Source organism: Neolamprologus brichardi, chromosome 19, assembly GCF_056152115.1.
Source record: "Neolamprologus brichardi isolate AB-2024 chromosome 19, ASM5615211v1, whole genome shotgun sequence".
Taxonomy (NCBI): Eukaryota; Metazoa; Chordata; class Actinopteri; order Cichliformes; family Cichlidae; genus Neolamprologus; species Neolamprologus brichardi.
The window spans coordinates 10,752,299-10,769,779 of NC_142122.1; the positions used below are offsets into that span (position 1 = coordinate 10,752,299).

The 17,481-nt window shown below is 41.0% G+C and overlaps 1 protein-coding gene across 11 annotated transcripts in view; it reads left to right on the forward strand.

The window, feature by feature from the left end:
* Positions 1–17,481, forward strand: part of tnika (TRAF2 and NCK interacting kinase a) — a 55,244-nt gene that overhangs the window by 34,458 nt on the left and 3,305 nt on the right. Inside the window, exons 13-34 of one of the 11 annotated variants that reach the window (XM_006798747.3) lie at positions 524–640; positions 1,887–1,973; positions 2,983–3,195; positions 3,521–4,057; positions 6,920–7,084; positions 7,240–7,506; positions 7,845–7,951; positions 8,095–8,210; positions 8,767–8,864; positions 9,892–9,960; positions 10,912–11,009; positions 11,150–11,252; positions 11,395–11,544; positions 11,649–11,745; positions 11,904–12,074; positions 12,182–12,325; positions 12,588–12,722; positions 13,359–13,459; positions 13,688–13,837; positions 14,954–14,971; positions 15,868–16,027; positions 17,111–17,250. In XM_006798747.3, coding sequence (XP_006798810.1) covers positions 524–640; positions 1,887–1,973; positions 2,983–3,195; positions 3,521–4,057; positions 6,920–7,084; positions 7,240–7,506; positions 7,845–7,951; positions 8,095–8,210; positions 8,767–8,864; positions 9,892–9,960; positions 10,912–11,009; positions 11,150–11,252; positions 11,395–11,544; positions 11,649–11,745; positions 11,904–12,074; positions 12,182–12,325; positions 12,588–12,722; positions 13,359–13,459; positions 13,688–13,837; positions 14,954–14,971; positions 15,868–16,027; positions 17,111–17,250 — 3,243 coding nt within the window. The remainder of the gene's footprint in view (positions 1–523; positions 641–1,886; positions 1,974–2,982; positions 3,196–3,520; positions 4,058–6,919; positions 7,085–7,239; positions 7,507–7,844; positions 7,952–8,094; positions 8,211–8,766; positions 8,865–9,891; positions 9,961–10,911; positions 11,010–11,149; positions 11,253–11,394; positions 11,545–11,648; positions 11,746–11,903; positions 12,075–12,181; positions 12,326–12,587; positions 12,723–13,358; positions 13,460–13,687; positions 13,838–14,953; positions 14,972–15,867; positions 16,028–17,110; positions 17,251–17,481) is intronic. The other 10 variants (XM_087833156.1, XM_087833158.1, XM_087833157.1 and 7 more) reach the window with 10 other exon arrangements.

Below are 17,481 nucleotides of genomic sequence, written 5' to 3' on the forward strand. Positions count from 1 at the left end.
AACCATTTCCAATAATGTTTGTGTCCTCTGTCAAATAGTTTATTATCTATAGGAAAGAATATTTGGTTCCACATATTTAAATTTGCAAAGCACAATTTTGGTAGAGAAAGAATGACATTTATACACACACTTACACACAGACATAGTCAGAGGTTGTTCCCCAATGTCCCTTTCTTAGTTCCAGAGAGCAGGCTTACAGAAGGAAATCCTTAGCCCATAATCTGTGTGCTCTCTGTGGGTTTCCCCAAGGATTTTCCTTCCAATGCACCTCTAAGCACCATGACTAGACTTAACTTACATGAACCCACCACTTCAATGGTGTCTGTGTCTTTGTACGCGTGACCAAATACACACATTAGTTAGAATTTGAGCCCGCGTATGTTTGTGTACTCATTTCCTGTGTTATTATCCTAGAAGTTGTAACACGTACCCAAAAAAAGCGTGCCAAACAAACATGATTTCCTGATTTGTGTTCACTGTGATGATCCTTAATCTTTGTGTGTTCCTGCTTTCCTGACAACAGCAACAGCAGCGTGAGCGTGAGCTGAGGAAACAGCAAGAGAGGGAACAGAGAAGACGTTATGAGGAAATGGAGCAGCTCCGTAGAGAAGAGGAGAGGAGGCATGCAGAAAGAGAACAGGTCCATACTTGTACTGCAAAACTTGTATTTGTCGTGCGACAATATAATGCAACAGATATGTGAACCACGATGTTGGGCCTAGAATTCCTCAAACTAATTACACATTGGTATAATACAGTTACATAATAGGAAAGGACATTTCTTTCTTTATTTGTACATTTGTAATGCTGTTTTAAATGAATCTTTATTTTTAATCTGGCTTCATCACTTGCTAATATAAAATTATATAATTATATATAGAAGCTCAATGTTTGAGTCATAAATCAAGTGCTGAACTAAAAGCACTGTTACATTACACAGAGGTTCCTTAAAGCCTTGGTGGAAACTCATCCCCGGAGTTTCTTTCTCTAAATCCACAGCTTGTCCCTCAGTGATTTGTTTTTCTTCAGTATTTGTTATGTCAAAATGAATATTTATTTTTTTCTAGCTTCATCAGCCGCATGCCATTGTTTTGATATAAAAACTCAAAAAGTAAAAGTATAGAACATAAAAGCACTAAAAGTTGTTACATTGGATAGAGGTGCCAAAAACCTTGGCGGAAACTCTAAATCCACGGCTTCAGTGTGTTTATTTTACTGATCCATACTTCTTTTCCCCACTTGTTATTTTCCTTTCATTGTTGCAGGACTTTATTTTATTATAATCAATGAGAATTGTGTGGCAAAAATATAAATATTACAAAACAAAATTGTAGAGCCCCTCCCATGAGATATTACTTAGCACCTTTTTTTTAGAATGCAGAGAAAGCTGTTGCAGCATTTTCAGCATAGAAATTTTTGCAGCGTTATAGGGATGGACAATTTTAGAGTTTTTTATAGATGCATGCATTTTGATTGTTCTGTATCTTTCCCCTTACTTGTCTCTTTCTCTCTTTTAACATCTTTTTCTCTTGTCATCTCTGTAAACCTGAACTGCAGTTCAGCCTTGTATTTTTTGTCTATCCTACTCAGTGTTTATCACTCTGCTGCTCTCCTGCCACACTTCTCAAGTCTTTTGAAAAGATAACTTCAAACTTTTTTTTTCTCATTTTCCCTTTCTAACACATTAAAATTGTTTGAGGATATAATATCTTTTATTATTATCTTCTCTCCTCATTGAAAAGAACCATAGGAGATTATATTCTCTATTCTATTCTGTTCCCCCCCTTTCTGTCTTTAGCTTTCTTCTCTGCCTGTATAGAAATGTTCAGATCTCCAGATTTTTCTCTCAATCTATTTCTATCTCCTTGTGCCGTCATGCTGCTCAGGAGTATATCCGTAGACAGCTGGAAGAGGAACAGAGGCAGTTAGAGATTCTCCAGCAGCAGCTACTGCAGGAACAGGCATTACTGCTGGTAACCACAGCCCTCCCACGTGCTACAACTGCTCCCCAACTGTGCTGTGTGATCCCTGTCCCCACTGCATGCACCTGAATGGAATATATATTCTTTGGCCTATTAGCTACAGACTTGAGCAAAAACATTTTTCTCTGAAATTGATTCGGATCACTGAACGCATGTGCAGTATCATTTAGTTGGCTGGATCTCAAAGGAGTTTACAGAAAAAAAAGACTTCTGTTTTGACTGCCCTGTTATGTCATGCAACGAAAATGTAGGACACTTTTGTTTTCCTCAGTGCCCTGCTCTTTTTTAAGAGTATTTCCTTTTAGTATTTGTATACTGCATCACTCATGCACTTCAGAGCTAAAAATTGAAGACTGCCAAGTTTGAAAGGAAACCTTTTGAGATCCAAAGGCCACAAAAATAACCCTAGTGCCAAATGACTAGTGCCAAAATCCAGTGCTGTGCTATGTTGTTATTCTTGTGCCCATCGCTTCAATATTTACATTCCTCTTCCCTGTTTTTCCTGCAGATTTTGTTTGGGTTTTTTGCCAGAGCTATATGTAGAAAGTCTGTTTGTGTTCCATATTGGGTTAATCCAATGGTCAGTTTGTATGTTTGTCAGGTCTGTTATGCGAATGCATGACTCAAATCTGACACTATGTGGAAGACTGTGTCACACAAAAAGTATTTTCAAATACAATCAAAAGGGAAATAATGTGTATGGACTTTCCTCCCATTTTGAAAATTATTCAAGCCATTCTGAACCCTTAAATTCTGCACATGTAGGGAGGGATAATGATCATTAGAATATGCATCTGCTGTTTTTCTACCTGAGTTTATAAATGCACTGAAAGTTGCGTAATACCTATTGACCTAAATTTTGTGGTACCTCATCTGCCTTAGCCGTTTTCCCTTGTGCTAATTTGTCTTTGTGTCTTTGCTCCCATATAAAATATTTTCCTCTTTTTTGTTTCTCGTCTCTTTCCTTCTTGCCATTCACCCTCTACCTTTCTTTCTTCAGGAGTACAAGCGCAAGCAGATTGAGGAGCAGCGGCAGGCAGAGCGGCTACAGAGGCAGCTCCAGCAGGAGAGAGCCTACCTGGTGTCTTTACAGCAGCAGCAGCAGCAACAACAGCAGCAGCAGCAGCAGGAGGGAAGACAAGCAGAGAAGAAACCGCTTTACCACTATAAGGATGTCGTTAATCCAAACGACAAGCCTGCCTGGGCTAAAGAGGTAATAACATATGCATGGTCTTTTGAACTTCCTTGTCTTCCATGAAGAAAGGTTCTGAGCACCAGGTCTGTGTACTAAATGTTTTTATGCTGATGTCGATAATGTATTTAAAGTGAACCTCAACCAGTTGCCTTCTTGCATTGTGGTTATCTTATTTAGCAGGTTGTACTAGAAGCAGGAACTTTGTGAGGAGAGTAGTGGAGAAACTTTGCTTTTTGAATTGAAACACCCTTTTAAAATGAATTCTCTTTCTTTAATAATTACGCTGTGAAGTGTGCTTTGTGTGTGTCTGTGTTGCTTAATGTCCTCTGACTGTGACCCCTAGGTCCCGAAGCAGCAGCAGCATGCTCATGGTAACCCACCTCGTTCCCGCCTTCGACATCATCAGTCATTCAACCAGCCTCAAACTTCTAGCTCTCACGGCCAATCTAGACCTCAGGCCCCTAAGCGTACTCTGTCTCATTCTCCCCAGCTTCTCTCCAGCCAGCTTCCCCATATATGTATTTCAGTAGACCCCGGTGAACCCCTAGATCCAGAGTTGAAGCTGGAGATAAGCCAGCAGGTCAAAGAACTTAGAGCCCAAAAATACAATCGAAGGGGGCGTAGCCCAGGGTATGTCCCGGAGCACAGTAAGTCTGCTGGCCAAGGGCTCAATAAAGGTCCTGTCAAGAGCCCCAAACAAGGCTTGTGTTATCTACCAGAGCCTAGCAGTCAAAATGGGAAGCATAGAGATAGATCTGGCACAAGTCAGCCAACCATTAAGGAGCTAATGTCTCAAGAGTCACAGCTTAAGGCTCGACCTCATCCGATATCTCCAGGACAGATCCAGAATCCCACGCCTTCCAAACCCGCGTCCTTAATGGTTAGTGCCCATCGACGTGGCAGGTCACACTCACCCTGCAATAGAATAGATGTAGACATAGAGCTTTATAATCTGGGAGGATGGCACAAATCGTTGAGGCAAAGTGTGAGCCATGACAGCCTTACAATGCACTTGGACTCAAAGGCAGTTGACCAAACTGACCTACTCTCTCAGTCCTTCCCTGCAAATGCTCTCTGTTCTGCCCTATCTAAACACAGGAACTCCTACTCATCTGCTCCCAGCAATAGCAATCTTCTCCAAGTCCCTGATAACAATCACTTACTTTTCCATCTTTCCGATAGGGGCATGAACTCTGAGACATGGAGGCAACATGCAATTAGAGGTAGTTCCTCTATGGGTGATCTTAGTGCTTCTGCCCCTGCAGGGTTACTAAAAAGAAGCCTGAATAATATTTCAATGAGTTCAAACTCTCCATCCCCTTGGTTGTGCCTTTCTCCTCGCAACTCTTCTCAAATTTTCAACATACAATCCCCCACATCCCCAGTATCGCCATCCAGCAGTCTCTTCTCTCCTGAGAGCCCTGGGTTCAACACAGAATCTCTTTATTACTCCACCTTAGTCGTGCCTAACCAAACGTCATTTCCTAACAGTTCACCTCACTGCTCCCCACAAGGCTCTCCCTTTGGATCCCAATCCCAGATCGTCAGGTCTGTTTGAGCAACAGAGTGCTAGACTCTGCTCCAGCACCTGTATATAAGACCACACACACACACACACACACACACACACACACACACACACACACACACACACACACACACACTTGTACTTCTGTATTTGTGATTAAATACATGCTCCACCCTACTCATTTTAACTACAGGAGGATATCAAGTTTTTGTATTACTTCTATGGCTCAGATATGAACTTGATAAATTTCTAAAACACTGCTTGACATAACAGTCAAAAGTACTAAATTTCCCACAAAGACAGAGGTACAATTGGATACGTGTAGAATGTTCATACTCAAGCATACAGACAGTAAAAGGTACATTTCCACTTTTGTCCCTGTAAAGCTTATGTATATATTTTTCTTACTGTTAGTAACACATTTAATTATTCATTTTATATAGCTCGTGTTATTTATGGGCTTGAGATCAAGGGGAGAGGTGCCTGTGTTCAGTTATAGTTTAATACCACTTTGTAGATACAGTAGCTTAGTTAGCTAGACCACTCATTCCCCCCTGCCTGCCCCCTCAATGCCCCTGCCACCCAGTTTCCCAGAGTGCACTGTGATGAGCCTACTTCTAGATATCTCGGATTTGATGGCATCAGGGAAAACCCACCCATCTCATCTTCCAGTTAGGTCAGTCAACCAGTAAATCATATCCTAGCCTGGTGATGGGTGCTGGCCAAGTGGTGGTGGGATCCTTTTAATAAACCTGAGATGCCTTCCTGGCGACCTATTCTTCTTCCTCATCTCATACAGTATTTTTTTCTGTATGTAGATGCAACATTGCCAACAACTAACCTCCAATATTCTCTTCTCTCTGTAATAGAAAGAGTTTTTGGGTGGTAAACTTATGACAAACACAAAAAAATGAAATATGCACTACCCAAAAGGTTTTTCTTCATCTTTTTCTAATCTCTCTTTTCTTGTTGTTTAGTCAATATACTAACCTTGATTACACTCCACAGATCAAACTTCGATCTCAGCAGTACTTCGCCTAAACCACTGAATGTTTTTCTCTCAGTTATTTGCAGTCTGTTTGTCTAAATCTGATTCCATCATCCGTAGTTGCATTTCATTCAAGGAACTAACAAAAACTGTTTGATGCTGCAGATGTCAAAGTTGCAATGTTGTAGTTGACCTTGTAGCAGGCACCTAACACAGATTTGAGGAATGGCTCGGTATCGCATAGTTGTTTTGAACCAGGTCATAATCTGAAATAATCCTGCTAGATTATGTGAGCTCCTGTGGATTTAGAGAAAGCTTTTAAAGAGAAAGGCACTCTTGTTTACCTTGGGGCTGTTGAAACTAGAACCCGCTGAGCCATCACTCAACCATGAAACTACAGATGGGTAGAGTGTTTAGAGTGGAAAAGTGTGATTTTGGCAGCTGGGTGTATCCCTTGGAACATTCTCCTATTGCACAGCAGATAATCTGATAATCAGATTACACTGGCGAGAGGAGCTTCCTGCCCCTTTCACACACAGATGTATTTACTTTGACACACGTGAGCACAGTTCAGTGGAAACGGACTGGAATTACACAAACACTTCAACATTGTGTTGTGCTTACGTGGTTCTTTTATTCTGTTTTGAATGTGGCATCTGATAAAGCAGATTAGAAGTTATACTTAAACTTTCACTACAGCCATCAGACACTCTTACTCCTCAACATAGAGAAACGACACCACAAACAACTTAAATGAGACATAAATTAGTCAGACGCCCAATCTGTTTGTGAATAAAAAACCTATTCTTTGTGCAAAACAAAATCTTTGTGTTATTGTTGGCCTGCTGGTTTACCCTGATAAGGGCTTCTGTGGAAGTCTGGCATGGCTCACCTGTGTAATTATTGCGTAGAAGAGACGGTTAAGACTGGTTTTAACTTGAAAAACAAGACTTTACTTAGTCACGCAGAGTCCTATCATGTCATTAAAACAATGTGCAATATAAAAAGAGGCTCTCGTAAATTTCTTATGTAATATCCAGCAATCCATCAGTCGCACACTTCTACATTGCGGTTGTTGTCACCGCAGAGAAGAGTGATGTTTAAGATTGTCTAGTGGCTTGTAGAGGTGCATGGGTGTGTGGGTGATGCCCATTGTGGATCAGACATGGTGACTGGTTGTGTTGTGACTGTGACTGTGAGTGACAGTCGTATGTGACCTGCCTCAGGTGGAGGAGCGATCTAAGCTGAACAGGCAGAGCTCTCCAGCACTGCAGCACAAAATGTCCAACCGCATCTCCGACCCCTCCCTCCCACCCCGCTCCGAGTCCTTCAGCAGCGGGGGCATGCAGCCTGCCCGCACCCCACCCATCCACCGTTCCAACGAACCACAGGTGTGTGTGTGTGTGTGTGTGCGCAAAAAGAGGCACTTTCACCTTTCGTGCCTTCTCTCACATATTGTTGTCCACCTCACCCTTAACCATCCTTTTTCCATTTCACTCACACTGTTAAACTCTAACTGACTTCATCAATGCGTTTATCCCCACAGATGGCTCACCTGGTTCCTGTGAAAACCCACACTAGCTCCATGTCTGGCTCTCAATCTCTGCAGGACCAGAAAGACTCAGCTCTCAGTGAGAGTGTGAGTGTGGGCTCCCCTAGGCCTGAGATGCCTCGTCAGAACTCAGACCCCACTTCTGACACCCCGGGACCTCCACAGCGCAATGCTGGCAGGGAGGAACGGGATCGTGACAGGGATCGAGATCGGGATCGGGACAGAACCGCTTGGCTGAGAGAGGAGGACATCCCACCCAAGGTTGAGATTCATAATCAGAAATGAAGGCTAAGAATATTATGTGTCTTTTATTAACCTGCGTTTATGCTTTTTATTTATTGTTTCAGCATTTTTTGAACTCTGTGTTTAAATATTGCATAGTGTAGTATACTTGCAATTTTATTAATAATCCTGTTTTAAATGAATGTTGGCCTTTCCAGCTGCTTGACAAAATTCATGCTATACTGTACATCATGGTGTTTTACATTTTCCCTCTTTGCCATGGATCGGTACTGTACTTCAGAAAGACGAGGATACATGTTTTGAACACTTTTCCAGGAGAAAAAGGAAAGTTTTATCTTGTTTCTGTGTTTGTCCAGGTACCCCAACGGACCACTTCCATCTCCCCAGCCTTGGTCAGGAAAAACTCTCCTAATGGAGGAGTAGGTTTGGGTCCTCGGGCAGGTTCTCAGCTTATAAGGGCAAGGTAAAGGGCAAAGTAGCAAACTGATTTTAAATTACTTTCTGTAACATTTTCCATGTGTTAATCCTTAGTGTGTTTAAACAGAAATAAAAACTTTTGTATGAGGATACTGCGTATTTAAAAGGTCTGCTTTCATCCTTTTTCAGCAACCCTGACCTGCGGCGCTCTGAACTCTCTTTGGACGCTATGCTGCAAAGAACCTCTTCCAACTCATCATCTTCCTCGTCCCCTTCATCTCAGGGGGGTTCAGCTGAGAGGAGAGGTATAAAGCTCAAGCTCTTAAACACATAATACAGGCTCATAAGACACATACAAAACCTAATCTGGCACTGGTTTACTTACACACTGGTAAGTAAACCAGAAAAAAAAAACAATGTGTAGGCAGAGGATCACACATACTGTGTATGCGTACCTCCACATACATCGACATGGATTTCAAGTCTATCAGCAGGACATTGCAGTTCTGCACCGATCAACCTGTCTGATGTGCCCTGTTACTCTGGGCCTCTGGAGAGGTTGAAGAGAGGAAATGAGAGCGGGAGATAGAGAGAAGCGCAGAGCGAGGTGTCAAACAACAGGCCAGAGGGATATCTAAGATATGCATGGATTTCCCTCTGACAAACACATAGAAAGGTTGAAGTACCTTGATATTAGTTGGATTTATTTTTTAACTCTGTTGACAGCAAACAGTCTTAAAGATGGAATAAATACAGATGGAGACAAAAAAAATTCTAATGAACGTGTTTTGCAGTAAATTAATATCTAGATTTAAGTTAAACTGCTAATTTTCTTTTAATCACCATTCTTTGTTTTGGTAGGTCAAAGCAAGCAGGAGGGATCCCCTCTAGGAGCCAATCAAGAAGCAAAGCTCAAGCAGGAGGAGGGACGCGAATCAACAAGACCCAGCAGACCTGCCGTGAGTCAAACAACACAGACACACAAAGAACCTCTTTCTGTCACAGGCATCTCCTCTCTGGGAATCTTTTACAGGCCTCCTCCTCTCTTTTTCTACTATTCACTTGATCTTTCTTTCTCTTCCCACCTCTTTCTTCTTCTATTCTTCAGAGCTATAAGAAAGCCATAGATGAGGTTAGTGAATATTGCGCCCCCCCCCTCCCGTTTCCTTTATTCTGGTTTTCCTTTGATCTTCAGAGGCCCCTTTCTTCCCCTGGCATGATGGAGTTAGTGGGTTTCACAAGAAGATGATGTTTCCTTTTTACGCTGACATATTAGGGTGTAATGGCAGTAGCAGTGCATGTGTGCTTCTACACACATACCTGAGAGAGTGTATATTTGGATGCGTGCCTGTGTGGGTTTGCATGTGTTGGGTGGGGGCGTGTGTGAATATGTGTGTACTGCAAAGCACCTGAACAGTCTTTGAATCTCTTTTCCTGTTTCTCCATTATCACGGTTACTGGTCAGGAGGAGCTGGTAAGCGCACCGTGTGTAATAATCTTCCCCCTGTCTGCATGATTTGGTCTGATCCATCGGCTTGGGTGATGGGGAGGCGAGGGAGGGGAGGAACCATGGGCCAGTTGGCATGGGGGCGATTGGTAGAGTGGAGTAATTCGGCACTCCAGTAGTTTATAAAGCTTGATTATATGTCTTTCTCTGTTCTTATGACTTGTGTTCTCAAGGGTCATACTTGCTTGTGAGTGAAGGAAAGTGCTGATTTTGATCAATCGTCATGTTGAAAGTTCAAATTTAACTGTTAAGAGTTTTTAAAATTCTACTGCCAGATCAGCACTCTTGTTCCACGGCTCTTGTGTACAGGCTATGTGACAACAATTAAGTTCGCCTTTAGTCTTGATGGTCATTATTTGTCTGAATCGTTGACCCTCTCCGTTTCCTTTGCCCTTTGTGTGTGATTTGGTCTCTCAGTCTTGAGGTTCTGAGACCGAATGAAATCACTTTTTCTCTCCTCTTTTGTCCTTTGTTCACAGGACTTAAGTGCATTAGCTAAGGAACTCAGAGAACTAAGGGTAGAGGAGGGAAGCAGACCTCCAGTGAAGGTAAAATGACAACTGTAAATTCTCTAAATTCAACCATAAATAAAAAGTTGAGGATGGAAAACAGACAAAGCTAAAAGCCTGTTTATGTTGTGACGTTAATCAGGTAGAATGGTAGTGACAAATCTTCATGTAGAGATAACGGGCAAAACAAAGTTCTCGTTCGTTATTAAACAGTAAAAATTTAAATTCGACTCTGTCATGTTAGATATCTCTGACCACTGCTACAATACAATTTTAAATTGTAATTAGCCGATGGGATTCAGTCTAAAAGAAACATTGCTTTAAATATATTTTTGCTTATTTATAGTAATCTCAGGTTAATCGTAAAGTTACAAGTTGTTTGAATGGCTTACGACCTAACTTGAAAGTGACTGTTATTTTGTGTTAAAAATGTTTTTATATATATTAAAAAGAACAGAATATGTGTATCTATGAGATCTAACAATTGTGTTTGCAGCGCAATTTCTTCTTCACAAAAATCCTTAATTTGTTTCTATTAAAAAAGGGGAAAAAAAGATCTTGCTAGGCAAAACAACTTATAATAATAACTGACCTATAATGGCTTTCTTCAGCCTTCACTGACACTGCTGACTGCACCACTCTGCCCCACTTCTCTTTATACGGCTGAGCAGAAACCATACCCCACTACCACACTTGCATCCATATCTGCTATTTTGCAGTCTATTTCATTTTTGCTGTTGTTGCCAAAATGATGATGCATTTGTGCAATAGTGCCACCAACTGCGCATTAGCAGAACAGCATGAAAGATCTGTGTTCTCTTTCCCACATTCTTCACTGATCGCACAATATAAACCAAACCGTATATATCTGGTGCAGTCTAAATGACTTCTAGAGGGAATCAGATACAACCGTAAATCTTCTCTTATCAGTGTTGCTTCTCAGTGGTTCGAAAGTAAATTTTTCTCTCTACGTCTTGTTCATTGACATAGGTGACAGACTACTCGTCTTCCAGTGAAGAATCAGAGAGCAGCGATGAAGATGGGGAGACAGATGGAACTGTTGCTGTGAGCGATATTCCCCGCATAATGTACGTTTTCGCCTTCATGTTTCCTCTCTTTTGCTCCGACATGCTAGTGTTCGTAGGTTTGGGATTAGCACAATGCCAGTAGCATAGTAGTTGGTTTAATTTTAAATGTAAATATTTAAGTCTCTGTATTTTTCTTGCAGGCCAGCAGTGCAGAGTAGTGGAGAGTCATATGGAGGGTTGACAGAAGACTCTCTGGGAGATGCCTATAACAGCTCGAAGGACAGTACTCTAGTAATGAGAGAGGTGACGAACATGCATGCACACACTCAAACATGCTTACACACTTACAAAACTGTTATTGCTATAGAGCAATATATTCTTTTGTGCTCATCTTTCTGTTCTCCTAACTTCTCTTGATATTTATATGTCTTTATTTGTCACACAGGCAGAGGAGAGGAGGAGAGGAGGTCATGGTGAGAGTAATGGGTTTGGAAATCATGGTAACCATGGTAACCTCCCTGACCTGGTGCAACAGAGCAACTCCCCGTCAGCGACGCCCACCACAGCCCTGCAGGAGCTCAGCGACATGGCTGAGGTGAGACACGGGCACAAATTGCACACTTTAACAATGATTCCTGTGTGTTTATGTCACACTAGGTAGACTATTGTTGGATTTACTGATTGTGTTGTGTCTTACAGTTCGGTGTTGGTGGGTCCAAAGCATCATTTACTCCATTCGTTGATCCACGGGTCTATCAGACCTCCCCAAGTGATGACAATGAGAACTCAGCAGCAGGTAGTGGGATAGTGTAGAGTTTTAGTTAAATGTCAGTCAGTGAACTCCGTCTTTGAAATGAGCTGTTAGTGGAAAAAGGCATTTCTTATCTGTCATCATTGATGCCAAAATACCAATCACATATTCCCTTCTGTCTTTGTTCGTCTTTGTCTTGGCAGCCATGTTTGCCAATGAGCTGCTGAGGCAGGAGCAGGCACGACTAAATGAAGCCAGGAAGATCTCTGTGGTAAATGTCAACCCCACCAACATCAGACCCCACAGTGACACGCCAGAGATCCGCAAATACAAGAAACGCTTTAACTCCGAGATCCTTTGCGCTGCACTCTGGGGTAGGACGGTGTAGCCTTTATCTTACCCACTACAGAAAGCAAAATATTCTATTTGTGTGCTTTTGTTTGCTTTTCTCTGACTCCAACTCTTATCCGTGAACGTTTAGGTGTGAATCTACTAGTGGGGACAGAAAATGGTCTCATGCTGCTCGACCGAAGTGGACAGGGAAAAGTTTATAACCTGATCACCAGAAGGCGTTTCCTACAGATGGATGTACTAGAGGGCCTCAATGTGTTGGTCACCATATCTGGTAGGTTTAATATGCATACAGTATGCACAACACGCTCATACCTGTACCTTAAGTTACACTTTCTGTAACAGACATTAAGGTAGAAAAAGACATGTTGACAAAATCTGTTTCATAAGAAGCTTTTTATCTCATTTTTCCTGCAAGAGGTCATTTGTTTTTGAGTCTTTCATTAATTTATTTTTTGTTTAAAAAAAATTTGATTATTATCATTTTAATACTAATTTGATCAATTTCATTTTCCTGTTTGCCCCTCCCTTCACAGGGAAAAAGAATAAGTTGCGTGTCTACTATTTATCCTGGCTGAGGAACAGAATATTACATAACGACCCAGAAGTAGAGAAAAAGCAGGGTTGGATTACCGTAGGAGAACTGGAAGGCTGTGTGCATTATAAAGTTGGTAAGTGTCTGTTTGTATGAATAAAAATAAAGTTTAATTTGAAGGGCCATTGTAGTTAAAGTGGTATTATCTAACCTGCTGTGAAATTTGTAAACCAAAATTAAAATGGGTAATATAATTTGCTGCTGATTTTGACGAATACCTTGGAATTTTCTCAAACCCCAACTTGTTGAAGGAGCTGATGTGCAAGAGCTTTCTTGAGAATTTTAGAAATTAGTCAGTGCTTGGAAATGAATCCATTGTATCTATGGTGAGAGTTTTAAAAAGCTATAAACTACATGAAAGAGTCAATTTGATAACAGACCAAAGCAAAGGGTGAGATCTTAGCCAGAATCTTCTCAAGAAACCTGGCAGGAATCATATCAGATGGCCAAGAAAAGGTGTGCATAGGAGATATTTGGGAGATCTGCCGTGCAAATAGCTGGGACAAGGATTAAGCATTACTTAGAAGGTAAAATCTAACAACATAAGTCTCTTAAGAAATCCCAACCAGCAAATGCTGTGGGAGCACGAACCTAAATAAAGAGTTCCTTGATACTAAATAAATAAAACTGAGTGTTCATTATATACACTGGGCCAATGTAAGGCCACTTCTAATTTCTTGTTGTCTTAAATGTGTCTTTGTTATGTTTGCAGTCAAATATGAGAGAATCAAGTTCCTGGTAATTGCTCTGAAAAATTCCGTGGAAATCTATGCCTGGGCTCCAAAACCCTACCACAAGTTCATGGCCTTTAAGGTAAAGAAGTAAAAACAGAAATGACATCAGTGCTCAAAAACATACTGGACACACGCATAAGTAGAATGCATGTCTACTGCGTGCACAGCATGTGTATAAATTTATATGAAGTTTATATACTATATATGACTGCTGGCCTTGTAAATGACAGTTTCATGGATTGACTTTATGATTTTATTTCTGTTTCTTTGATCGCGCCTCCCTTGACTATGTTTCATTCTCTTTCAGTCATTTACGGACCTACAGCATCGTCCCCAGCTGGTTGACCTGACGGTAGAAGAAGGTCAGAGGTTAAAGGTCATCTATGGCTCCAGCGTGGGCTTCCATGTCATTGATGTGGACTCAGGCAACCCTTACGACATATACATTCCCTCACATGTAAGTACAAGACTACTTTCTAAATATGTCTAAACATGTTTTATCAACGGGACTCTTTCTGTAACCATCCACATCTCACTCATAAGTTTTTTCAACCGTTACCTGGGCGATCGTGGCTCAAGAGTTGGGAGTTCGCCTTGTAATCGGAAGGTTGCCGGTTCGAGCCCCGGCTCGGACAGTCTCGGTCGTTGTGTCCTTGGGCAAGACACTTCGCCTACTGGTGTTGGCCAGAAGGGCCGATGGCGCGATATGGCAGCCTCGCTTCTGTCAGTCTGCCCCAGGGCAGCTGTGGCTACAACTGTAGCTTGCCTCCACCAGTGTGTGAATGTGAGAGTGAATGGGTGGATGACTGGACGTGTAAAAGCGCTTTGGGGTCCCTAGGCGGGACTAGTAAAAAGCGCTATACAAATACAGGCCATTTACCATTTTACCATTTACCTGCTTATCGAGCCAACGCTGGCCGATCTGTTGTTTCATGAGGATTGACTCATGTTGCTTCTGGGAATACAGTGATCTTTCGTGAGAAACAATTTACTTGGATGATTGAATGTCATGCAATAAAAGACATATAGGCATCAGTTTACCATTTTTTTGTAGTTTGCGTCACTTGGTGTATAGTACATGGATTATCTTTGTTAAGAAATCAGGTTGTTCATGTAAACTGCTTGCTTTTATTACAGAGCATAAAGAAGGAACACCTACTTCCAAATGTGACTTTAGAATTGCTATCAAAAATCAGCTTATTTATTTTAACCACTCCACTCTTTGAAGGTTGGGAGACAGTCACTAATTTTCCTCTTGTATGCTTGAGGGAAAAATTAAATCTGGTTCTTGCATGCAGATTAGTTTGTTCCATAGTGGATGCAAATCTCATGCTTTAATGCAAATCCAGGTCAAAGACAGTTCAGCCCAAATCTTAACTTCTTGGCAATATTTTAGTAGACATGATGAACCACAGATGAGACATGTTATCCTTGAGCTGTTGTACCGTGCAGTAATGCATACTGTACATGGGGATAAATACCCAAATATTCTTAATCACTGGCATGTTTTGCTGTTTCCACCTTTCACCCATGCTTCTTTTTTCTCTCCTTCCCTGACAACTTCCTCCTCCAGTGTGCCAAACAGATGAAGGTGACATCCTGCTATCCACCTTTTAGATTAGATCAATAGTTCTTTAGTAAAACCCCTGTAGTGGATACACAGCAGCTACATGTGCCTATATGCAGTTCACTAGTGTAGATATTAGATAACCAGAAACTGGTGAACAAATTTGTCTTACCCACAGCAGACAGCACAAGGCTCTCGAAACATATACTTACTTCCAACAAGAACAAAAACACAAAATTTAAACTTAAAAAATAAAAAAGCTGACATGCAAGAAAATAATTTGTATTACAGTCAAACAGCGGTTTCATTGACTGTATTGCTGTCAGGTTTTGCGCATACCATCAGGTATGCACTTGACTTTCACAGTCAGTACCACCACAATTTGATAGCTTGTGTACAGTAATTAATTTCATTAATACATGAAAGCTAGTTTGTGTTTTGAGTGCCTTTGTAAATGTATGTGCATATTCCTGTGGGGGTAAGATGAGTTTTTTCACTGCTTGCCTTTCTCCTGAATTGTTGTCTTAGAGTTCATCTGGCTGCCACAAACTGCTTTCAGGTAACTACCATGAAATAGCATGCTGACACAAGTAACAACACTTATTCTGAGGCACCACACATGGAAAGTATACAGGTTCAAGCAAACCAAAGACTTTGATGGTCTGAGGCTCCAGATATTTGGGCAGGTTGTTTGAGGATTACAGAATATAGTCCAATGCCCCCCCCCCCCCCCCCCCCCCCCCCCCCATAAATAAATAAATAAATAAATAAAATAAAATAAAAAATAAACCCACGCCAGTCCACAGCTTAAATTCTAGTGATGAAAGCTCTATAATATTTTAATCTAATGTAGATTATGATTAAAGTTGACAGATTTGATTAAACCCTCTGAAATGCTTGCGTGTGTTTATCTGTATTAGATCCAGAGCCAGGTGACACCCCATGCCATCGTGGTGCTGCCAAAGACTGATGGAATGGAGATGCTGCTGTGTTACGAGGACGAGGGTGTCTATGTCAATACCTATGGTCGAATCACCAAGGACGTGGTGCTACAGTGGGGAGAGATGCCTACCTCTGTTGGTAAGCCCCACCTACATATGGCTTTATTAATGCTTTTGATTAAAATAGATTTCTGTTAAAATGTATGTAATTATAGAGTAATTCAGTCCAGACCTTAAAGCAGCACGGAGAAATAGCCAGATCAAAGATCTAAATTAAATTAGCAAAATATGACGTAAAGAAATATTAATATGCGTTTCAGCTCCTACATGTGTGTGCATGCGTGTGTGTTGTGATATGAGGTCTCTCAGAACTGTGCTAAAAACATTAAAACTCGTTAGTACAACCAAGAAAGAGGCTGTCAAAAATGAGGAATCATGAATAGAAACCACTAGCTCTTATAGTGAAGCAGTTCACTGATATGGTTTGCGTTAAATTGTAATAGTAGGTAGGTCCACTGTAAACCAATGCAAACTTGTTCTGAGTTTTGAGTAGACCTATGCGGTTTAACATAGCTCTTAACCACCATCATCTGAACACAAAAGGATGATATATATTTTTGCAAGCTAGTTGTTCCATCCCTATATTCCACATGATGCTCCTTCCCACTTGGAGAATTGATGTCAAGGCCCATTGAAACTGTTGTGACAGTATGTGGTGTCCCAGAACCCTAATAAGACACTTAATGTTGCTTGCTGTGTTTGCCATGCATCTGTATGTTTGAGAACTCCAGAAAAGACTCTAAAAATACTGTTTCTTTCTTGTGTTGTAGAAAGTATTATCATGGGGTGGCTAGTAGTGTTACATTAATACAATAATGCTAGTTCTACCTGGATTATTAAAATCTGTCCCGTGAGCTCAACTGGCAAGGTTTAAGAACTGCCATGTTTATTTCAGTTGAACTGCTCAATAGTCGCCTCTGACCTCTTACTGCTGTGCAGTGTGGAAAAAGTACAAAGAATAGGTCAGCACATGTAAAACATTGCATCACTGCATAACTTGCTAGTTAAGTTTTCAAGAAAAGAAAATATGTGAGTAATAAAGTTATAAAGTCTTTCTACACTGTGGTCTGTTGAGTTTTTATATATACAAGGAAATGAACTGTATGTAAATCTGATTATACACTGTTTTACATATTTTTTTTAATGTTTTTCTCTTTTTCAGCCTATATTCATTCTAATCAGATTATGGGCTGGGGTGAGAAAGCCATAGAGATCCGTTCTGTAGAAACGGGTCACCTGGATGGAGTTTTTATGCACAAGAGAGCCCAGAGACTAAAATTCCTGTGTGAGCGGAATGACAAGGTAATATGCTGACTTACTGCTTTGGACTAGTGTGGCACTAGTCACATACTGTAAAATTACCTAACATTACTTGCTCTGGTTTTGACCTATCTCGAGTGTTTTGCGGTTGCAGTGCTTTTCTGTATGGATAGAGCAGAGCCCACATTTGCATACGGAAGATTTTAAAACATGAATTCTAAGAACTAAGTTTATTATACAGTGCACCCGAAACATAACCAAACAACAAAGTTT